At 47.8% G+C, this 19,114-nt stretch overlaps 1 protein-coding gene across 3 annotated transcripts in view; it reads right to left on the reverse strand.

The window, feature by feature from the left end:
* The window catches only part of CCDC85C (coiled-coil domain containing 85C), a 110,759-nt gene extending 105,516 nt beyond the window's left edge, over nucleotides 1–5,243 (reverse strand). For 2 of the 3 annotated variants that reach the window (XM_086894405.1, XM_086894403.1), the window contains exons 1-2: nucleotides 5,073–5,243; nucleotides 3,662–4,548 (exon numbers count right to left, since the gene is read on the reverse strand). In XM_086894405.1, coding sequence (XP_086750531.1) covers nucleotides 3,662–4,373 — 712 coding nt within the window. In that variant the 5' untranslated portion in view covers nucleotides 4,374–4,548; nucleotides 5,073–5,243. Of the gene's footprint in view, nucleotides 1–3,661; nucleotides 4,549–4,745; nucleotides 4,806–5,072 lie in introns of those variants that run through there. The other variant, XM_086894404.1, reaches the window with a different exon arrangement.
* Nucleotides 5,244–19,114: the final 13,871 nt, after the last annotated feature.

The following is a 19,114-nucleotide window of genomic DNA, read 5'->3' on the forward strand; positions in this document are numbered from 1 at the left end:
GGCAGAAAGACTGTGTGTGTACAGATATCCATACCATGCATAAAAAGGAAAGCCAAAGCACTCAAGCACACACACTGACTGTGCCTCAATTTCTGCCCTAGATCTGGGTAGGATGTGACAAATCATTACAGAAGCAACAGGCCTGTAATGTCTGTGTGTGTTTCCATCACACACTTTGGAGGTGTCCCTGTCCCACAGTCCAGGTCCCTGTGCACACAGAGAATGGCCATACCTTTCACTTTCAGGTTACATGTCTTCTAATAATAGTCATTTTCACACTATGTTAGAATTATTATCTTGTCTTCCATGAGCAAATAATTAATCATCAGCTTCTGAAACTTGCAGAAGTAAAGAGATTTCAGAAAAGTGAAGCAAAGGTGGATCACCAGTTGGGTTTGGGTTGATTTTTACACTTAGACCATTTATTCTGAATTCACCTTACAAATCTGGAGTTCATCACCTCACAGTGGGGTGGGCCACTGGGGCAAATAAATCAAGCCCTGGTTCAACAATTCACTTCCAAGGATCACTGAACAGAAAATGAGAAACATTTAACCCACCTTAGCTCACTAAGAAGCTACTAAAAATGTACCTTCCTGCAAGTCTTTTAACAGCCACCATACTCCTGACACCTTTAGAAAAGCACTTAACAAGTGAAGCTCAATGGATACCACTAGCAGGGGCAGTACAGTTCTGCATTTTCCAGCTTCCAATTTCAGGACTTTCCAGCTTTTCCATAAGCAAAAATACTCTAGCAAGCAGCTCACAAGTAGCAACCTTGCCCCTACCAGCTGTCCAAAGCTTCTGCTGTGTTCTTACTACAGATGCTAAATTCTGCACTGTATCCCTTTCAGCCACCTCCTCTCCCTAAGAAAGCACACGGGGCTGTTCATTTCAGTAGCTGTGCTGCCTGGGCAGTATCTGTTTCACCCACTGGTTAGTTCTCCAGTGCTTTAAAGACACGAGACAACAGCAAACCAGACTCGAGCTTACAACCAAAAAATGAAAGGCCACGTATTCTCTTTCCTCTGCCTTCCTTCTGTTTTATTCCTGAGGGAAAAAAAAACTCACCGAGAAAAGAGTACAAATAGGCTGAAATCTGGGCTGCACACACGGAAGGCAGGGACAGGAGCAGGAGACATTGCAGGATGCTCACTGCTCACTGCGGGGCTGCTCCGTGACAGCTCCACCACCCTCCTGACTCACTGGAGCGGTTTTTCATGTTCACCTGCTCCTGCCCTGCTCTTCTACACCGTCACAGGCTTAACAGAATTGCTGCCTCGTCCCAGGCAAACACCCCTCCCAGACTTCTTGCTGTCAGTCAAAAAAGGGGCCTGATAAGCCCAGCATTTGCATATGTATTGAGAGGCATTTCCAAAGGCACAGCCAGGGAAATGGCCTTGCTGAATACCGATGCTATCTGAGAATGACAACTATTCAAGTCATTTTACAGCTTCACTACCTAAGTGGAGAGATCAGGCTTGTCTACATCTTTACAAGGATTATTAGCTTTAAAAGTGCTGATCATATCCGTTGCACCTTCAGAAATGAAGCCGCATTTTCCTGTGAAGGTTCACAGGAAAGAGCTTCAATTCTTCCCCCAGAGACCACCTTCCACAGGCACCCCAGAACCAGAAGTCACTAAAACCTAAAGGTCACATCTGAAATGCTGGAACCCATACCCATCCTTCCGACACAGGAAACGAGAAGGGCTGTGCAAAGGAACGCATGGAAACACGTGTGTGCAGATGGTCTGCCTCCCTTTCCTACTCTCACCCTGCACAGGGCAGGACACGACACTCGGCTCTCAGTTTCCCCCAGAAAATGCTGCTGGGCACAGCCCCACACACAGCGCTTGAGGAGGGCAATGAGGACAGAGCTCTGAAAGCAGAGGCTTTCCTCTTTGTGCTGGCATGGATGACTTGAATCCCAGGTGAAGCATCCCACTGTGGCTTCACTCTGGCTTGAAGGGACAGCTCTAAAGTATTGGTTATGTTTTCTATACTCAAGAGCTCTGAGTTAACAGAGGGATTCAGCTAGCTTTGTCCCATTCAGCCACCAATACCTAAAAGGGACACTAACCAGAACTGTGAAGCCCTTCTGTTCCAAAACAGTAATAGCACATTCAGTATCTCATGTGCTCCTCAAGCCTCTGTGGAGAGCAATGCCTTATGAAAATAAAGTCACATCAAGAGAGGAAGCTATCTGAAGATTTATAAAGCAGATACTTCTGTTTTACACATGTTAAAGAGAAGAGAGATTAAAAAATTCCACACCTAATATTTAAAGATCTTTGCTGAACCATGCACCATCTGACAACTGGATCACCCTTGAAACCAGCAAGCCCTGACTACTGGGCAAGGTGGCCAGAACATCTCCAGCCATGAGCTGAGACACACAGCTGAGGCAACAGGACTGCAAACAGCAGGTTCATGGATGAACACTTGTGAAATGAGTTGATCAATCCTCCATGCCCTCAGGTCTCTTGGGACATAAAGACTAGCCAAAAATTACCAAAAAATAAAAAGACAACCAAAAGCTCTGGGAGCTGAAAGCATGATTATCTGCTAAACACATCCACTGCTGACATCAATGAGAGCCAACCTCTGGGGCTCCATCCCCCTCTGTGTGCTTAGAGGTGGGAAAAGGACACCTCAACCAGAAAACAGCCCTCTCTGGTTGGAAAAGAAGATTAAAAAAAAGTAGTCTTACATATAAGAATTTTTCAGATTGCTGCCTGGTTTGATTCCTACTGGGCCCTCTTGACAACACTACTCCTTCTAGAAATCATGTACTTGGTCCTGTCGGTTTTAAAAGATTACAAAAGAATCTCAAAGACGTTAAAATGTTATTTTAATGCGTGATCACTATTAGACAACAGGAGAAACTCTGCTTGAATATGAACTGCCAGAGGAGGCTTGGCACGATTTCATTGTGGAGCTTGTTTCTAACTTCAATGACTAGCCTGAACAAAATCATGAGTACAGCGTCCCTTCGAGAGCAATCTCTTCTCTACAAACAAAACTCTTCTTTCTGAAGTGAAGACAGGGGAAAGCTGAGTTGCACCTCTCCAAAACTGCTGAGCACTTCACAGCCAGCCTGCCCTGAGAGCCTGTGGAGCTAACAGGTGATGCTCTGTGGGACAAACCTGCACTTGCATCAGATGCTTCCAAAATCCCATCCCATTTTTATCAGTCTTACCAAACTAGCACGCAAACAAGCCAAACACAAACCAAAATATTTAAAGGGGGAGAGAAAGAGGAGGAAGAGTGGGAACACAATCAGTGTTTATTTAACCCTGAAAACTCAGGCTGTTTTTTGTCAAAAAAGAAATCCAAAGCAAACAAACAAAACCAAACACCAACCCTGCTGGAGATAAAAGAGGCTCCAACCCTCAGCCCAGGACATCGACAACACAGTCAACACACTGATAACACACACCCCGCGCACAGGTGCCCCTCCCCGGCCCCCGGGGCTGCTCAGCCAAAGAGGTCCCCAAGGATGGACAGGGTTGGGAATGGCCAGGGATTCCTCCCGAGTCCCTCACCCACCGCCAAGGGGGACAGGACATGCCGGGGGTGGTGGCGGGGGGCGAGCGGGGCAGGGCAGGGCAGGGCAGGGCGGGGCAGGGCAGGGCAGGGCAGGGCAGGGCAGGGCTCACCATTGAGGCCGTTGGGGATGCTCCGGTGGTGAAGGGGCGCGGACAGGTCATCCATTGACCTCCGCATGGCTCCGGCCTTGCTGTCGCCGGCCTTGTGGTGGTGAAGGTGGTGGTGATGGTGGTCGGGGCTGCCCGCGCTGCCCGTGCTGGAGGTGCTGCTCCCGTCCCCCACGTCCCTGGTGGCCGAGCCGCCGTTCAGGTTGGTCAGGCTGGCCTGACTGTCGATGGAGCTCCGCGAGCCGGCCCCGTTCCGCTCCTCGTCCAGCATCAGCACCATCTCCTTCAGCTCCACGTTCTCCCGCAGGAGGGTCTCCTGCCTCGCCTCCAGGTCCTTCAGCTTCTGTTGGTACATGCCCACCTCCTTCCACATCACGCTGGCCGTGTGCCTCCCGAAGCGCTGCCATTCCCTTGACAGCTTCTTGCCTTTTTGCCGGTCGTCGTCCAAGAAGCAGCAGAGCTCCCGCAGCTCCTGGTTGTCGTCCTGCAACTTCTGGTTCACCTCCTTCAGCCCGCGGATCTCGTGCAGGTGGAGCTGCAGCCGCCGGTTCACGTCTTTCATCAAGTTGCCGTGTTCCACCATTAAGTTCATCTTTTCATTCTCCACTTTCCTTAGTCTTTTCACCAGCTCTTCCTTGCTCCATCTCAGCATCTCCTCCTCCGAAATTTTGCTCAGGTCTTCTTTAGACCCTTCCAAGGAATTTTTTGCCATCATCTGTGCCTAGGCTGCGTTTGCTCTCACAGGGTAACAAATGGTTCGGATTATTCGGATGATTTTTGTTCGCCTGATTTCCTAGAACTAAAATTCACTGCAGCATCTCGGGGAAGAAATATTATAGTTCTCCGTTCGGCGTTGGACAAGGAAGAAGAGAGACGCCGGACTGGAAATTCTGCTCCCCAATAGACCCCATAATAATAATAATAATAAATAATAATAATAATAAAAAGAAAACACAAACCAAAGGGGGAGGGTGGAAATGAAATAAAAAAGGCGCCCCCCCTGCCCCGGAGGCTGGGGGCGATCGGGAGCCGGGAGCCAAGCGCTGCGCTCTCCAAGCGAAGCCTCCGCAGGGATCGGCCAACTTACCCCGGGCAAAACAACTACGCGGCGGCCGCCCCCCCGTGCCCGGGCTCTCCTCCGTCCACTTGTCCTCCCGCCCGCCCGCCGCCCGCCGCCGCCCGCCGGTGCGCGCCGCGCACCCTCCGCCGCCGCCCCGCTCCGCCGGTGCGCGTCCGCAGCCCCGGGGCGACGTGGGGCCGAGCCCGGCGCGGTGGCGGCCGATGCCGGTGCGGCGCTGCCGAGGAGCGGTGGGGGAGCCGGCGCCTTCCCGGAATGGCTCAGCCCTCGGGAGGGAGGGAGGGAGGGAGCGAGAGAGCGAGGGAGGAGGGGGGCAGCGCCGCGGCTTGGTCCCACCTCCTGCCGGGCAGGGCGGCGCGGCCCTGCCCCGGCCGAGCCGAGCGGCGGGGAAGCAGATTGGGCTGCCGGCGGCGGGGTGCAGGGAGCCGAGCCGAGCCGAGCCGAGCCGCGCTGAGCCGGCCCTTGGCTGCCGGGCTGGGCGCTGGCCGGGCCCGGTGCGCCGCGCCCGCCGCCGGCTCGGGTTACGGGAGCCGCGGCCGCCGCAGCCAATGCGGGGCCGCCTGGCGCCTTCGAACGGCAGGTACAAAGGGACGGGGCCGCTCCCTCCCTCCCCCCGCCCTCCGCCCGCCCCGCCGTGCCCTGCCATGCCCTGCCCGCCGCGGCCGTGCCGCCTCACCGCTGCCCCTCCGGGCCTTCCCCCCCGCTTTTGGCCTTTTTTATTTTTTTTTATTTTTTTTTTAATGGGTTTCCCCGGGTTTTCTTAAAAAAGAAGGTACCGGAGAGAGCACCATCCCGGGAAAGGGTGGGGTTGGACAGGCAGGAAAAGGCGCCTGCCGGGCGGCCCGGGGAAGCGGCGCCGGAATGGCCCCGGTCCCGCTGTGCCCGGGCGCGGGGAGGGACCCGGAGCCACGGGCGGCCGCCTTGCGCTGCGAGCGGAGCGGGCTCTCCGGAGCATCTCCGCTGCTGCCGCCCCGCCAAGGGCTTTGTCACCGGGGCCCGGCCCCGCGCCTCTCTGCCCCGCTGCCCGCCCTCCCCCTGGGGTGGCCGCCTTTGTCCGCCGGTCCCTCCTGCCTCGCAGGTTGAAAGAGCTGGCTCCAGCATCCCTGCCACCTCTCTGCTCCTGGCAACGGCATATTCCCTTAGACCTCAGTGGTGCGGGAGGAAACGGCCCTGAAGTGGCAGATAACGCTTATTCCTCGGTTAAATCGCCACAGGTTGTGGTCGTCCTTATTGTCAGGAGGCTGGGGTGCAAGCCTCAACTTCTGCACGCACCGGACGGAATCTGGTAAAGGGCATGGAAAGTTCATAAAGTGAATTTCCTAAGCAACATGTGGGCAAATTTCCTATATCTTTGCATCACATCCCCTGAGTTTCAATCTAAGGCGCTTTTCCTTGGACTATGATATCTCTCTGTGGGCTGTATTTTGCCCAATATCCCACTGTTAAAACAAAAGGTACACCAGGACACAGCATGAGTATCCTTAAAAAGCCCCAGGGAATTGCCAGCTTTGTGTTTCTTAGGAACCTGAGTAAATGCTTTGACTCCAGGGTCAATCCAGTGTAACATCAGGTTTCTGACCACACTAGAAAGCTGGTCAAGACACCCTCTAGCTACAAAGAGACATCAAATCTGATGCCAGAGCGTGGGATGCAGAGCATATGGCCTGTACATGGAGGGAACATCGGAACAGAGAGGGATGGAGGATTGCAACTTCTGCCTTTTGATGTTATCTTTCTCAGTCTCAGTAGAGTCACAGTTTTTTGTTCTGCACAAGTCTATGTTGCCGGGTTTCTGACCCCAGATATACCCTTGACAAACTAGATAACTTCTTGTTCCCTACTAAAGCAAAACAGCAGATCCTCCCTGCTCCTGGAGGAGTTCATCCCCTCTGTGAGCACTGTTGTCCCTCTTCTCCTATGGAAGCTTTTTATCCCATTATTATCAAAAGGGTAAGAGGAGCTTAGGACAGAGCACGGATACTGCTTCAGTTCAGGTGGGATTTGCAGGTGGATTCTTGGTCACACACAACATAGACCTGAAGATGTGAAGAGGACAGTTCTCCCCTAGCACCCACACCAGGGCACACCAGGGCAGTTCCCTAGAGAGGAGAGAATCACATTGGACAGCCAGTGGCGATGCCTGTTTGCTCCTTTCAAGGGGGATGGCTCAGAGCAGGTAAAACAGGGGCCACCCAGGACCAGAGCTGTGCTCTGACCTGGGCTCCACCTTGGTGACAATTCTTCAGAAGGTGCAGTCCTGGCTGTAGCTGGTCAGACTTCCCTGAGGTTGCCACCTCAGTTAGCCCTTAGGACATGGAAACCAGCAGGTGTCTGTGCCAAGAGGTCACTGCTCCTGGGCTCTGGGGCAGTCAGGCCATGGCCAGCGTGGTGTGACACCACACTGTGTCCCACCTCCTGCTTCTCTCCACCCTGAGCCACAGCTCATGGCTGCATGGTCTAGAAGGCACCCAGGCATTTTTTGAGCCAAGCCTTTTTATTTGCAAGGTTTTAATCATATCCTTCCCCACAGGAAGAGGAAAGTGCTTCTCCCAGACCCTCCCAAGTGCTGATCTGACTAGCAGGTCCCTGGCCAGTGGCCGGGGGAAGGAGGAGCAGAGCAGGGGGATGTTGCAGGGCAATTGTTCGTCATCGACCAAAGTCGAAAAGAGAGAGAAGCCTCTGGCAGCTGTGTCACAGACACAAGTGAAGCTACACTGTGGCAGTGCCTGGCCTGGGCAGTTTATTGCTGGGCTGGCCTGATGTTTGCTTCATCGCTTTCCCAAGAAAAGCTGTCTTTCCTAGGTGAAACCTTTCACAGTTTGAGCATTATTGATGTTTCTGTAGAAACTGAGCTCAACAGACAGGGGGGCTCCTCAGAGGAAGTGAGGAGATTATTAATATCCACAGAGGAAGTCCCTGTGATGATTAAGACTTGCTCTCAGTACTCAGTGGGTATGTCTGTGCTTTTGGAAATGTTAACACCACAGATCCACTCTGATGCCATCCACAAGGGGTTCGCTGCCAGTGCTGCCATTCTGGTGCCCAGGTGGCTGTTGAGGGATGGTGACCTGCTGTGCTTGGACACCCAGTGGCCTTTATGCTCAGGAGGTGGCAGTGAAGCTGCCAGGTGGCCAGATGGCAAATGGTTTGAGTGACTGTGACCTGAATAAGAAGGATTCTATGCATCATCACCTGTACTCCCTCATCTTCCCTTCAAGGTGGATCTTGCAGTGCAGTAGAGGAATGTCCCTTCATTTTGGAAAGGCAAGGCAGCAGTGCTAGAGCAGAAGTATCAGAAAGTGTCCATGGCCCAGGTGATCTGTGCTTCACGTGGAACCAAGGGCTGGGTTGAGACAAGTTTTTAAATGCTTTGATATCTTGGAGGGAAAGGACTAGGTCAGTGCACAGTTTTATGGTCGATAGCCAACCCAGTGCTGCAAAGCATAATTTTATCAACACGAATAATACATAATGTTGGGGTATTTTGATGGGTTTGTAGTTTTAGTTTTAGTGAAAAAACCCTTTTTCCCGGTGTTGTTCAGAGGGCATTGTGATTTCCTCGTGCAATTTCGATGAAGTGTAGAAGCAGTTGGTAAACAACACGCTACGGATTCCCTCTTGTTACATCTGGCCATGGGGCTTTCTGCAAGCTGCCAGTGAAAAACACTTTTAATATGCATGTTATCTTAAGCTTTTGATGCTCGTGTAAGACAGCATCAAAGCCTATCCCTTGCACTGAATCAGATGGGCATTTCTACCCTGTTCAGTCAGGGATGAAATTTTAAAGCGAATTGTAGCAAAAAAAAAAGAATTTTAGGAAAAATCCCAACAAAACAACTACCAGCAACCCACTGTGTAAAAATGCTCTTGATGTTAACTCCTGGACTCAGCAGGTGATGCAAAAAAAGAATTTGGTCCCTGAGAACACAGCGATACACAGCCTCACTAAAGTCTTACCAAAGCATTCCCTCTACAGGGATACGTCAGTATTACAGAAGACACCACCACAGCTCAGAGCTATGCTGTCGCTTCCCTCCCTTCCCCAGAGAGGGGTGACTCTTCCAAAGCCCACTCATAGGTGTGGGAGTGGGCAGAAGGGCAGGATTTATCCCAGTGAGACTGTCCCAGCCCTTGGTTTTCTGAGAAATACACACTGCTGCCTGTGCATCCAGGCCATGATGCAGCTTATATGTGCTGAGGACCCATCTCAAAGAATGCATACTCCATTAATCATTTACATGGGGTATATCCCTTGTGGAACTGATGTTTTCCCATAAATCAGCACCAAGGCCTAATCCTTGATTAATGTTTTGAATTCCAGCACCCAGATTGAAACAATGGGAGCTCTCTTTTGTGAGACAAAGCTGTGCGATATAAAATGAGCAATGCTCCAAACTCTGCTACCAAGGTGGGCATCTCATTTCCAGCCTGATTAATCAGTACTTTCAGCCAGAACACTTTTCCAAGTAGCAACGACCTGAAGAACCATCTTGTGTCATCTTCCTTCATTTCCCAGATCAGCTGAACCATCCTGTGAAAAGCCTTTGTGCCTCCATTTGCCCATCTGGCTGAGCAATGAGGAAAATGCAGTCTCCTGGAAGATTATGCAGCACTTCTTAATGCTGGCTTCTGGCAATATAACTGGGCCATCCAGTTCATTCTCTCTCCTTATGAAAATACTATGTTTTGCTGGAGGATTCTATCTTGTGTTCACAAAGCCTTTTTATTTTGTGCCCTGAAACTGCTAGTAAAATTCTACAATGCAAACCAACTCGTTTAAAGGACTTCAGGATATTCCAAGAAGGATTATGGTTGTGACCAACAAACTCTTTGGCTTGCCAGAAAAACAGGTCCTCCAAAAGGCATAAGCAGTAGCCTTTAAACATTGCTATGAAGAGTTGCATCCAAGCTGGAGACCAGCAGAGATGAAGAGCCTGAAGGAATGTTCCTAGAAGGAAGGCATGGGAGGTGTGTGTTCTCAAGATGTGCCTTAAATGCTGTTTCTCAGTCCATTTCAAAGTGTCCTGCGTTCACCCAAGAGGTGCACATTCACATGTTGGGTCCAGGTCTGCTCCTTGCAGGGCTGATGGGGCAATACCAAGTCAGATCTCTCATAGTGGGAGCTGTAGGGTAGGCATACACAGTATGTTTGAACTAAAAAGAAAAAGCCCATAAAAATCCCCTCACCCACAGTGTTAACAATCACTTCATTTTCATGGAAGTTTATAACCATTTTTTGCAGCTCTAGATATGGAGACTTTTTCCCTCATCCCTAATCTGTACATTGGGAAATGACTGGAAGCTAAATCCTAAGTAGGAATAGTCAGTGCTGCTCCTACCTGGGAGCTGTAGGTGATTGACATGTCCAAAACACATACATAACAGCTAGAGCAAAAGTTTCACTGCAGTTTAGCGTAGAGTGGGGATCCAACTTCGTTGTGCAGTCAGAAGGCTACATACAATATTAGAGTAATTTTTCATAAGTATTAAGAAAAATCTCCTAACTCCACTTACAAGATTAGAATCATCAGGATTGCCACATGCCTATGGCTGAAGCCACGTGCTGGGGAGCTGTCACATCCTCCACCATCATCTACCCAAAGAGGAGAGGCACTGAGATTTTGGATCCAAGTGTGTGTCAGGAAAATGATTTGACAGAGCTTATTCTCAGTAGGTAAGAAATCAATCAGTAGCAGGAATAGAAAGACGGGCAGACTGGATCAAAGTGCTGGCCCCTGTATTGTCTCTGCCAGTGGCAAATATCAAATGCTGATGAGAATACTGTGAAAAACCTGCCCATAAGGGTGTGTTTCCTCCTCTCTGCCATCTGGTACCACTTGGCTTCTTCCCAGAAGCATTGAGGATTTATCCCTTCCAAAAATATTTACCATCCTGTCTAACATGGGAAGGCCAGAGATACTTGATATGACTTTGCCTTTTGTAAATACCCCTTTTGTAAATACCTACACAAATGCTGCAATAAAGAGATGGGAGAAATGGAAGGTAAGAATTTTTATCTGCCTTGGCATCACTAAACTGCAGCCCTCAGTTAGCCTGACGTCAGGGTTCATCACTGAAGACAGATTCTGCCCTGAGTTACACACACAGCTCACAGCATGGGGGGAGCTCTGCATGTGTGGGGGCAGAACTTGGTTCCTGAAGGCTGAGGAACTTGCAGGAGGTTATTTTGCCAGACAAAAGCACTTTCTGGCTTAGAGTTGCCTCTTTCCTGAATGAGCAGCACCCACCCACTCACAAGGCATGGGAAACTCCAGGAATTTAGACCTCTATCATTTAAGCCACTGGTGATTTAAACCCTGGCTTTGCCAAGAGTATGTTCATATTACATACTTTTTTTTTTCCTCTTGCCACCTCTATCCTTGTTTCTCTTACAGATCTAACAACCTTTCAGTTTTGGGGAGGCAGAGTGAATGCTCTTCCCTGCTTGACAATGAATTTTAACAGTTTCAACTGTATTATCTTTGACATCAAAAAACAGGAGGAAAAAATCAATTCAAGGATAGAAAAATTATCAGCACTGTTCCCAGGGACTGTTCAGTTTCATGGCAAGTGGTTGTAGCGCAATCAGCCTCTGAGCTTGACAGGTTTGCCCTGAACAGTCTGTTCAGGGATGGGGGTTTTGGGGGATGCAGCAGCCCCTCGGCTGTTCTGGGCTTCTCCACCCCACATGCACCCTCCTTTTCCCTGGCACAGCTCTGTGCTCAGGCTCAGCACTGCTGGCTACAGCACAGACACCTTGCTTTTCAGGCAGATGAGCCCATTGGTGTTAGCAGCACGAGGTCGATGCAACCTGAGTAATTCTGCAATAGAGAAAATAGGCAATGTTACACTATCCCCCATCATCATTACACTCTGATTTCTCATTCCCAAATGAATAAATGACCTTTTAGATGTATTGATGCACCAGGGAGTTACAAATACCTGGTTTTATACTATAAGCAAAGTCTGTTGGTACCCTTCACTCAGTGTTAAAGAGTATTTTCTGCTCGCAAGACAACAATGCTGCTGAGGACCTAATTTTGCCTTTTATAGCTCAGGGAAGCCACTGGGATTTTATAGCAGATAAGAGAGGAGAGTCATGCCCTAAAATGCTGACACCACTTCTATATATCATAGAGATATCTGAATAATTCATAGTGTCGAGCAGCACAACTTAAAGGAACAGTGGCTTAAGTGACAACATCCAGTTTTAATACATTCTGAACAAAAAATGAATACCCCACAAATTTCTTTCTTGCACAGAATCCATTATTGATCTTTCCAAGGAAGAGCTGCAACAGTGTTACAAGAGGCGGGATGATACACAAAACACCAGGATTTCCTTGTGATTTGATACATTACCCCTTACCTTTGCCTTGTGTGGTATTTGAAAAGGAATGAAATAAAATTGGAAAAATAAAAATTGGAAAAAGGGACAACAAAAAGCGCCCTTCCCCTTGGGCTCATCCTGGTGCAGTTGTTGCTGTCTCAGGTCTCCAGGCTGTGGATCACTTTTTGTTCCTTGTAGCGACTGCCTTCCAAAACAGTTAAGTCCAAAGCAAAGGCTGGAGATCAGGTGTTTTTGCTGCTGGTTCATCAGGGATCTGAGAATTCTGAAGGTGTTTTGGATTGAAGCCAGACTCGTGTTTTTCCAAAAGGCCCTTACCATCACACTGAACTGAGTGAGGGAAAGCCCTCCAGGAAGCCACACTTGCACTTCTGATATAAAAGTAGCACTTCCAGCTTGTCTCTCCTGGCATGTGTGAAAGTAAAAAATCCTCTGGAGCTTGCAGATCTGTTTTCTACTCTATTTTTCTCAACCCATAGTTTAGACTGGTGACCCTTGCTGGGTGTGATATTTCAGGCTGGGTGCTGGGCAGGGGGTGCCTTGAGAGCACTGACAGCCTGCCAGCTTGTGGTGTGGGGCTGGGGCCCGCATGATGTGCTCTGCAAGCATGAACCAAGCGGCAAGTGTCCTTTTAGACCTCCTAACAGATGATCTCAGTCACTGCACCTTTTGCACTGGCTGGAATCCTTCCTGGCCTGGGTGACCACAGCAGGTCCCACGGGCAGGTGGCTCTGGTGCCTCTCTGCATTCTGCCCTCATCTGCTGCCACTGCCAGGCAGGGCCACCATTACCAGCAGGGATTCCATCTGAATATAAAGAGGAGGCAGGACACCCCTCTCCACCCACGGGAGCCCAGGCTGTGTGAGGCCCAAGGTGAGGCACCTTTCCCAGCTCGGCACTGGCTGTTGTTATATTTCCTGCACTCTGCCGCCCGTGTGATGAAGCCTTTCCCACGGCTCAGTGGGTCACAGCCACGCTGGTCTGGCTTGGGCTTTTCCCTCCAGCAAGCAGGTTGCCGTGCCTTTGTATCCACCACTCATTATGTGCCGGCCGCTGTTTACCTCTGCTCCAAAGCCGCCCCTCTCGGTGGCCATGTTATTGTCCATGGCAATCGCTGTTGCCGCAGGAATAAAACTCTGAAAGTGAGGAATTAATTGCCTTAGGGCTCTGATCATTTTCGGTGACGTGGAGATAATCTGTCAGACATGGGAACCATTCTAGAGCTGAGCAGACAGAGCAGCAAAGATCCCCATATTTATAATCTTATTTTTAGTCCCTTCATTTCCAGGACGAACAAACTCAAGGATTTACATTTTGGGTACAACTCGAGCTTTGTTTTGCAAATACGATTTTTCAACCATGATGTACATTTATTTTGATAGCGTGCAGGATGTACCAGGCTTAATTGATCTGTTCTGCTTGCACATATGAGCTTATTTGCTGTACTCCCTGCTTTGCCTTCATTAGAAGTGAATGTAATGCTCAGGAAAGTTTCCAGAATTGACAACTCCGGAAACCAAAGTTCCAGCTGAACAGAGCGAATCAAAGCAAATTTATTACGCCCATGTGCTCCCTGCAGCTTAACCCCAATCCTTTAGGTCAGCCTTATTGCTGGGATCACCAGCAGCATCACCCATGAGGACCAGTCCTATTGATGAGGACACTCTGCTCTGGTTGCCTGCCTGTTAAAATGTGCAGTGGACTGAACAACCCTCCTGGTGCTTGCAGCTGGGCCCCCTGGACTGGCTCTCTGATCCTGGGCTGGCCTTTTGGAGGCTCAGGAGTAGAAAATATGGCAGGGTGTTGACAAATGATGTAGTGCAACAAGGGAGCAGCACACACTGCCACCAGCAGAAAGCTGTGCCCAGTCTGCCCATAAAGCTTCCTTTAAGGTTAACTTTGACTCTGCTTCTTTCAATAAGTCTATCTCTGGACTAGGAATAGTCCCACACAGTGAATTTCTCTGTGCCAAGAAAAAGAGTGGTTACTGCTATAAATGGTTCTTCTGTTTTTGCAGCTGAGGCACCTGCAGAGAATAGTGAGGGAGAGAGGCTGTGAGAAAGGAAGTTTTCATGCTACCTGAACCGGGAGGCATATTTCCATGCAAACCCTGTGCAAGTAATGAAAAGAAAGAGAGGGAAAAAAGGAGGTGGAATCTTCTCTGTCAGGCAATGTGTCTAGGTTAGACCTAACTCCTCAGGGAGAAATAAAAATATCTCCCAGGAGCCATCACAGTGCCTGGGGAGCGGGGAGCAGTGATCAGAATCTCCTGATCCTCCTGCACATAGGACAACCCCTTTGGCCACTTGGGATCAGCTCAGCCCCTCAAGCCTGTCTGCTGCCATCACCACTCCCAAAACCACATCTGTGTGAGATCTGTGATGGCAAAAGAGCTCCACCTCCCTTTCCTACCCCTTGATCACTGAGCTCATCATCATCATTTTGCATGGTTTATTGTATAGAAGGATTGCTGTCGCTGCTCTTGTACAGATTATCCAGAGCAAAGAGTTCCTAGATGCAAGTCTGGCATGCTTGAGAGATCTGCTGATCAGAGAGGAAGCCTTTCTGCAGTCACTGTTACCCTGCATGGCCTGGAGTCTGAAACTGGGGACCACAGAAGTGACTGTATGAAAACTGTATAATAGTAACAATAATAACCACAACAACACTAATAGTAATACTAATACACAGAGGGTTTGAGAGACATGCCAACTCTCTTCTTACTTACACCTCACCACCTACATCAGCAGCACTTCCTGTGCTTTAACTCTTGAGCAAAGGTCTCTTCTCACTGCTGGGGGCTGGGGCAGCGGCAAGGTGGGCTGTGGGAGCCACAGGTCACTGCTTCCATCCCTTCCCCTTCCTGCACACAGCAATGCTTTTGTTCCTCACTTACCTGACCTGACAGACTGGAAAAGCTGCCGTGGGGCTTGGGAGGGGACCCTGCCCACTACTGAGCACCAGCCCTGCTGGAATGAGCATTCCTACCTGAGCAGGAGCTGTTCATTTCTGTAGGTAGAGCTCAGAATTGCCAGGTTGAAAGCAGGGGGAAGGGAAAGAGGAAGATGCAAGAGAAATTTTTGCATGTAGTGTCTTCAGGTAACATTTTATTGCCTTTTCTATCCCAGAAGCATGTTGTTTTGGAGCTTCTAAATGCAGTTTGGCTAGTGCTCACTAGGAGACTCCTGATAAATTGAAGCCAAAACATGTTTGGCTGCTGATTCATGTAGGTCCTTAGAGGAAGATTATTTTGCAGCCCCATCAAGTATGTTGGACAGGTAAACCTACTCATTTTATTTTCACTGGGTGAGCTGAATCCCCTCTTAGGGATTTTCTGCTCTTAGGGAGCAGCTCAGCTAACTTGAATGGATTTTATACCTGTCTATAATTTGGTTCCCCTTCCTTTGTGCCCCAGCTATTTCAAAAGGCGACACATAGTCCTCTTAATAAGAATATAATAAGGACTTTTAGTTTGGAAGTACAGTGGGCACTGGGAGGCAAAGGGATGTGTGAGTGTAGGAGCCCAAGGTGGGGACAGACCCTGCCGTACCTCCCTGTCAGCTGGCAACCTAAGACAGAACTTTCTGGGCACAGGAAGGAGCTTTTAGGTGCTGGACAGATGTACCTTTGCAAACTCCTTCCTTTAAACAGATGATTTTGACACTCATACAATAGACATCTGCTGGAAAAGAGGGGGCTGGCTCAAGGGAGAGGCAGTAATGAGATACGAGGCCTTTGTCTCTGGCTTACTGGTTCAAACCCAGGCCAGACAGGAGTGACTGGGAGTCATTCCTGCCTGACAGCTGCTAAATAGTCAGTGTCAACTGGGCTGGTGTCCTTGGTCAACTTTCTCATTAACAGGTGTCCCCATCTCAGCACCTGAAAGAGAAACCAATTATCAGCCTCATCCCTGTCAGGGCCTCAACCAGTTCTTTATCACCAGAATAGCTGGAAATATGGTTCCAGCCAGGAGTGGGGGTGCTGATGGGGGGAAAAATGTCTTGTGCTATACTGCCCCTTCCCTTCACTGCCCCTGGGATAAACAGAAGGGCCAAGCATTTAGAGATACCAAGCCTTGTTGTTTCAATAGCTTCACTCATTCCTGCTCTTCACTGTGATAGTGCTAAAATACTCTAGTCTTCTTCTTAAATCTTAGGGAAATTGTCTCTGCCCTTCCAGACCTGTGCAAGGCAAGAGATGGCAGATCTGTATCTACAGCAGCCAAACAAAGAGAATGCAAATCTAAGGAGATATTTTTTTGATCACATCATTAAATTGCTTTAAATCTTAGGCTAATAGTTTCATTTAAAAAAAAACAACAAAAAAGAAACCAAACGCAACATCAGAAATTTAAAAATCTCAGAAGTGCAACTTTTATATATTTTCATTTGACAACTGAAATGCAAAAGGCTTGGAACAGTAATAAATGCAACTATAGCTTTAACATACTGCAAATACTCTTTTGGCTAAGTAAAAATAGGACTTGCTTTCATTTACAGCATGATCAGTCTTACATTAATCTTAAATTCATAGGGCAGAAAAAATGAAATTAGTTTGCAGTTGATAAATGATATCATATATTTTTAAAATAAAAATCATTATGGTAACTAATTCTATCATTATTTAGTACAAAACTTGTGATGAAGAGGCAATCTGGTGCTGAGTGAGCTTAATATTTCCCCTTCTTAGACTCCATCCTACAATTCTGCATAACTCTTGCTGTGAACCTAAAACACAGCAGTTGCTGCAGGGAGAAAAATGGACAGCTAATGAAAGCTGTTGCCTGTCCACATGCTACTTCATTAGCAGAATCACCAAATGAGATCCAGGCCTCAGATTGTCATTGTCTTTCACCTGTCACATACCAGAGGTGAAACCTCGCTGAAGGACCGAAGGAAAGCGTCTCCCTGGCAGGAGGAACAGCTGATGGGTGAGACATGAAAGTCTCCTGCCCCTGAGCTGGGCAAAAGCAGTCCGTCACATAAGAGCAGCCTGGATGGATTAAGTGGTCATTGTAGGTCCCTTCAAACTGAAATATTCTATTCTGTCACAATTTGCACACACCTCTAACAGTGGTAGCTGATGTCCAAAGCAGGAATAATGCTGAGCAGCTCAAAAGCACTTTCAAAATAAATAGGGGAAACAAATTATTTCTGCTACAGAAAAATGAAAGAGGAATGAAAGCGGAGTGACCATTTTTACAGTCTTTTTTTTTTTATTATTCTTAGTGGAAATTAAATGCAGGACTCTTATTCTCTTGTTTTGAAGTCACTGGCTATGCCTAATCACCACTAAGAAGGGTGGTTTCCCTGCAACTGGGTTGGCCAAAAGAAAGCCGAATTCTCTGTGAAAATGAGGTAGGAAGAGAAATAGAATAGGATGGGAAGAGAGTCTGTGTTGCCTGAGACATCAAGGGGAGGGCCACACTGAAGCTTGCTTTGCAAAATAGGGTCTGAAAAAGAAATCTTAAAGGACAGACCAGCCCGAGGTGCTGGAGCAGGAGACCCCCATCTCCCTCATCCTCACTGCTCTGGCTGTATCCACAGCCAGATTGGGCAGAAAGACCCTCATCTGAAACTGGGGACCAATGGGAAAGTTTCCAGTTTGGGTTCCTTTCTTTTACACTTCTGAAGGTATGACTCAGGCAGGTTATCATTTTCCTGCAGCCTTGGCAACACAGTAGTTAGCGTGATCATAATACAATGATTACTGTATGAGAATATGAAATCAGCCATGAATATGATGAGCAGTTATCAGTGTCCAGCTGATTGTGTTATAACAATGCCACAGATAGGGAAAAACTTATTTGGCTTTTTTCAAAGGGGTTTATTTGGTGTAATTTAAATTCTCTTTTTTTGTAGCCTTAAAAGAAAGGTGCAATTTTTATAGATACAATTCTTTTGTGTTCAGAAATGCACAAAAATCATCCCTACATTTCTCAATTTCACAAACTGCTCATACTGCTAATTGGGTGATCAGATAAAATTCTTATTCACACTGAAAGAACTATAAAAACAATTTATTTACAACTGCAATGATACTAAAATTAAACCCAAGTGTGAGAGCTGCTTCTTGCTGAAGGTCTCTGAATGTCCTTCGAGTTTATAATAAGTTCTCATGGGACACATGAATTCATGCCCTTAATCCATTCTGACTTTAAAAGTCCAGCTTCTTTTATGAAATGTCTCATTATACAAGCTCTTGCTTCAGCAAATGCACTCCCATCACTTTTCTCTGAAGTCTCTTTAATACAACATCTTCTGAATTATTTAATGTGCAAATATATGGATTAAATAAAGCAAACACATCTACTAGAGCTTCTATATGCTTGACAAACTTTGATCAGAACTTTCAGACTTTCAACAGTGTCATATAAAATCTCTGAGCCTCAGGCCTGGTCAGCATTGTGGTCTCTGTGACACAGCTCAGCCATTCCTAAAGTAACAGGTCCTTAAGGGTCCCTTCCCACTCTGAAAAAATGGCAAATCCCAAAAGAGTAGCAAGTCAGGGATCTGATCATGGAAAACCATCTTGAGGCTAACAATAGAATCAATCAGAGCAGCTTTTCCCCTGCCCCAGTGTGATAAGGACTGGCCAGGCAGACTCAGGGATCATGTCCACCCATTTCCCTCTTCTGTTGCTCCCCAGTCTCTGTTGTGTGACTTTCACCTTCAGCCACAGATTTTCTCCTATGCCTTACATTTTGTTCAGTGCTCTGAAATTCAATTCTAGATTACATTTCCATGTTTTGGAGTGATGAATAGTTCACGGTGAATGTTTACCCATGTACATGTAAGCCAGTCTAGAGTCTGCCTCTTATTAATTTGAATTTAAATCTGCATTTCATTTCTCCTGACCTTTGAAATCTCCCTCATGGCTACTCATCAGGAAACCTTGGTATGATAAATTAGAAATTCTTTTAGATCTTGGATCAGACTGGAATAATAATCACACCATTTCCCAAATACCAATTTCAGGATTTGTTAGTCTGTTTCCAGAAACTGTGGATAGTTTAAATCAAAAGAGTTGC

The sequence above is a fragment of the Cyanistes caeruleus genome, chromosome 6 (genome assembly GCF_971803275.1).
Source record: "Cyanistes caeruleus chromosome 6, bCyaCae1.hap1.1, whole genome shotgun sequence".
Lineage (NCBI taxonomy): Eukaryota > Metazoa > Chordata > Aves > Passeriformes > Paridae > Cyanistes > Cyanistes caeruleus.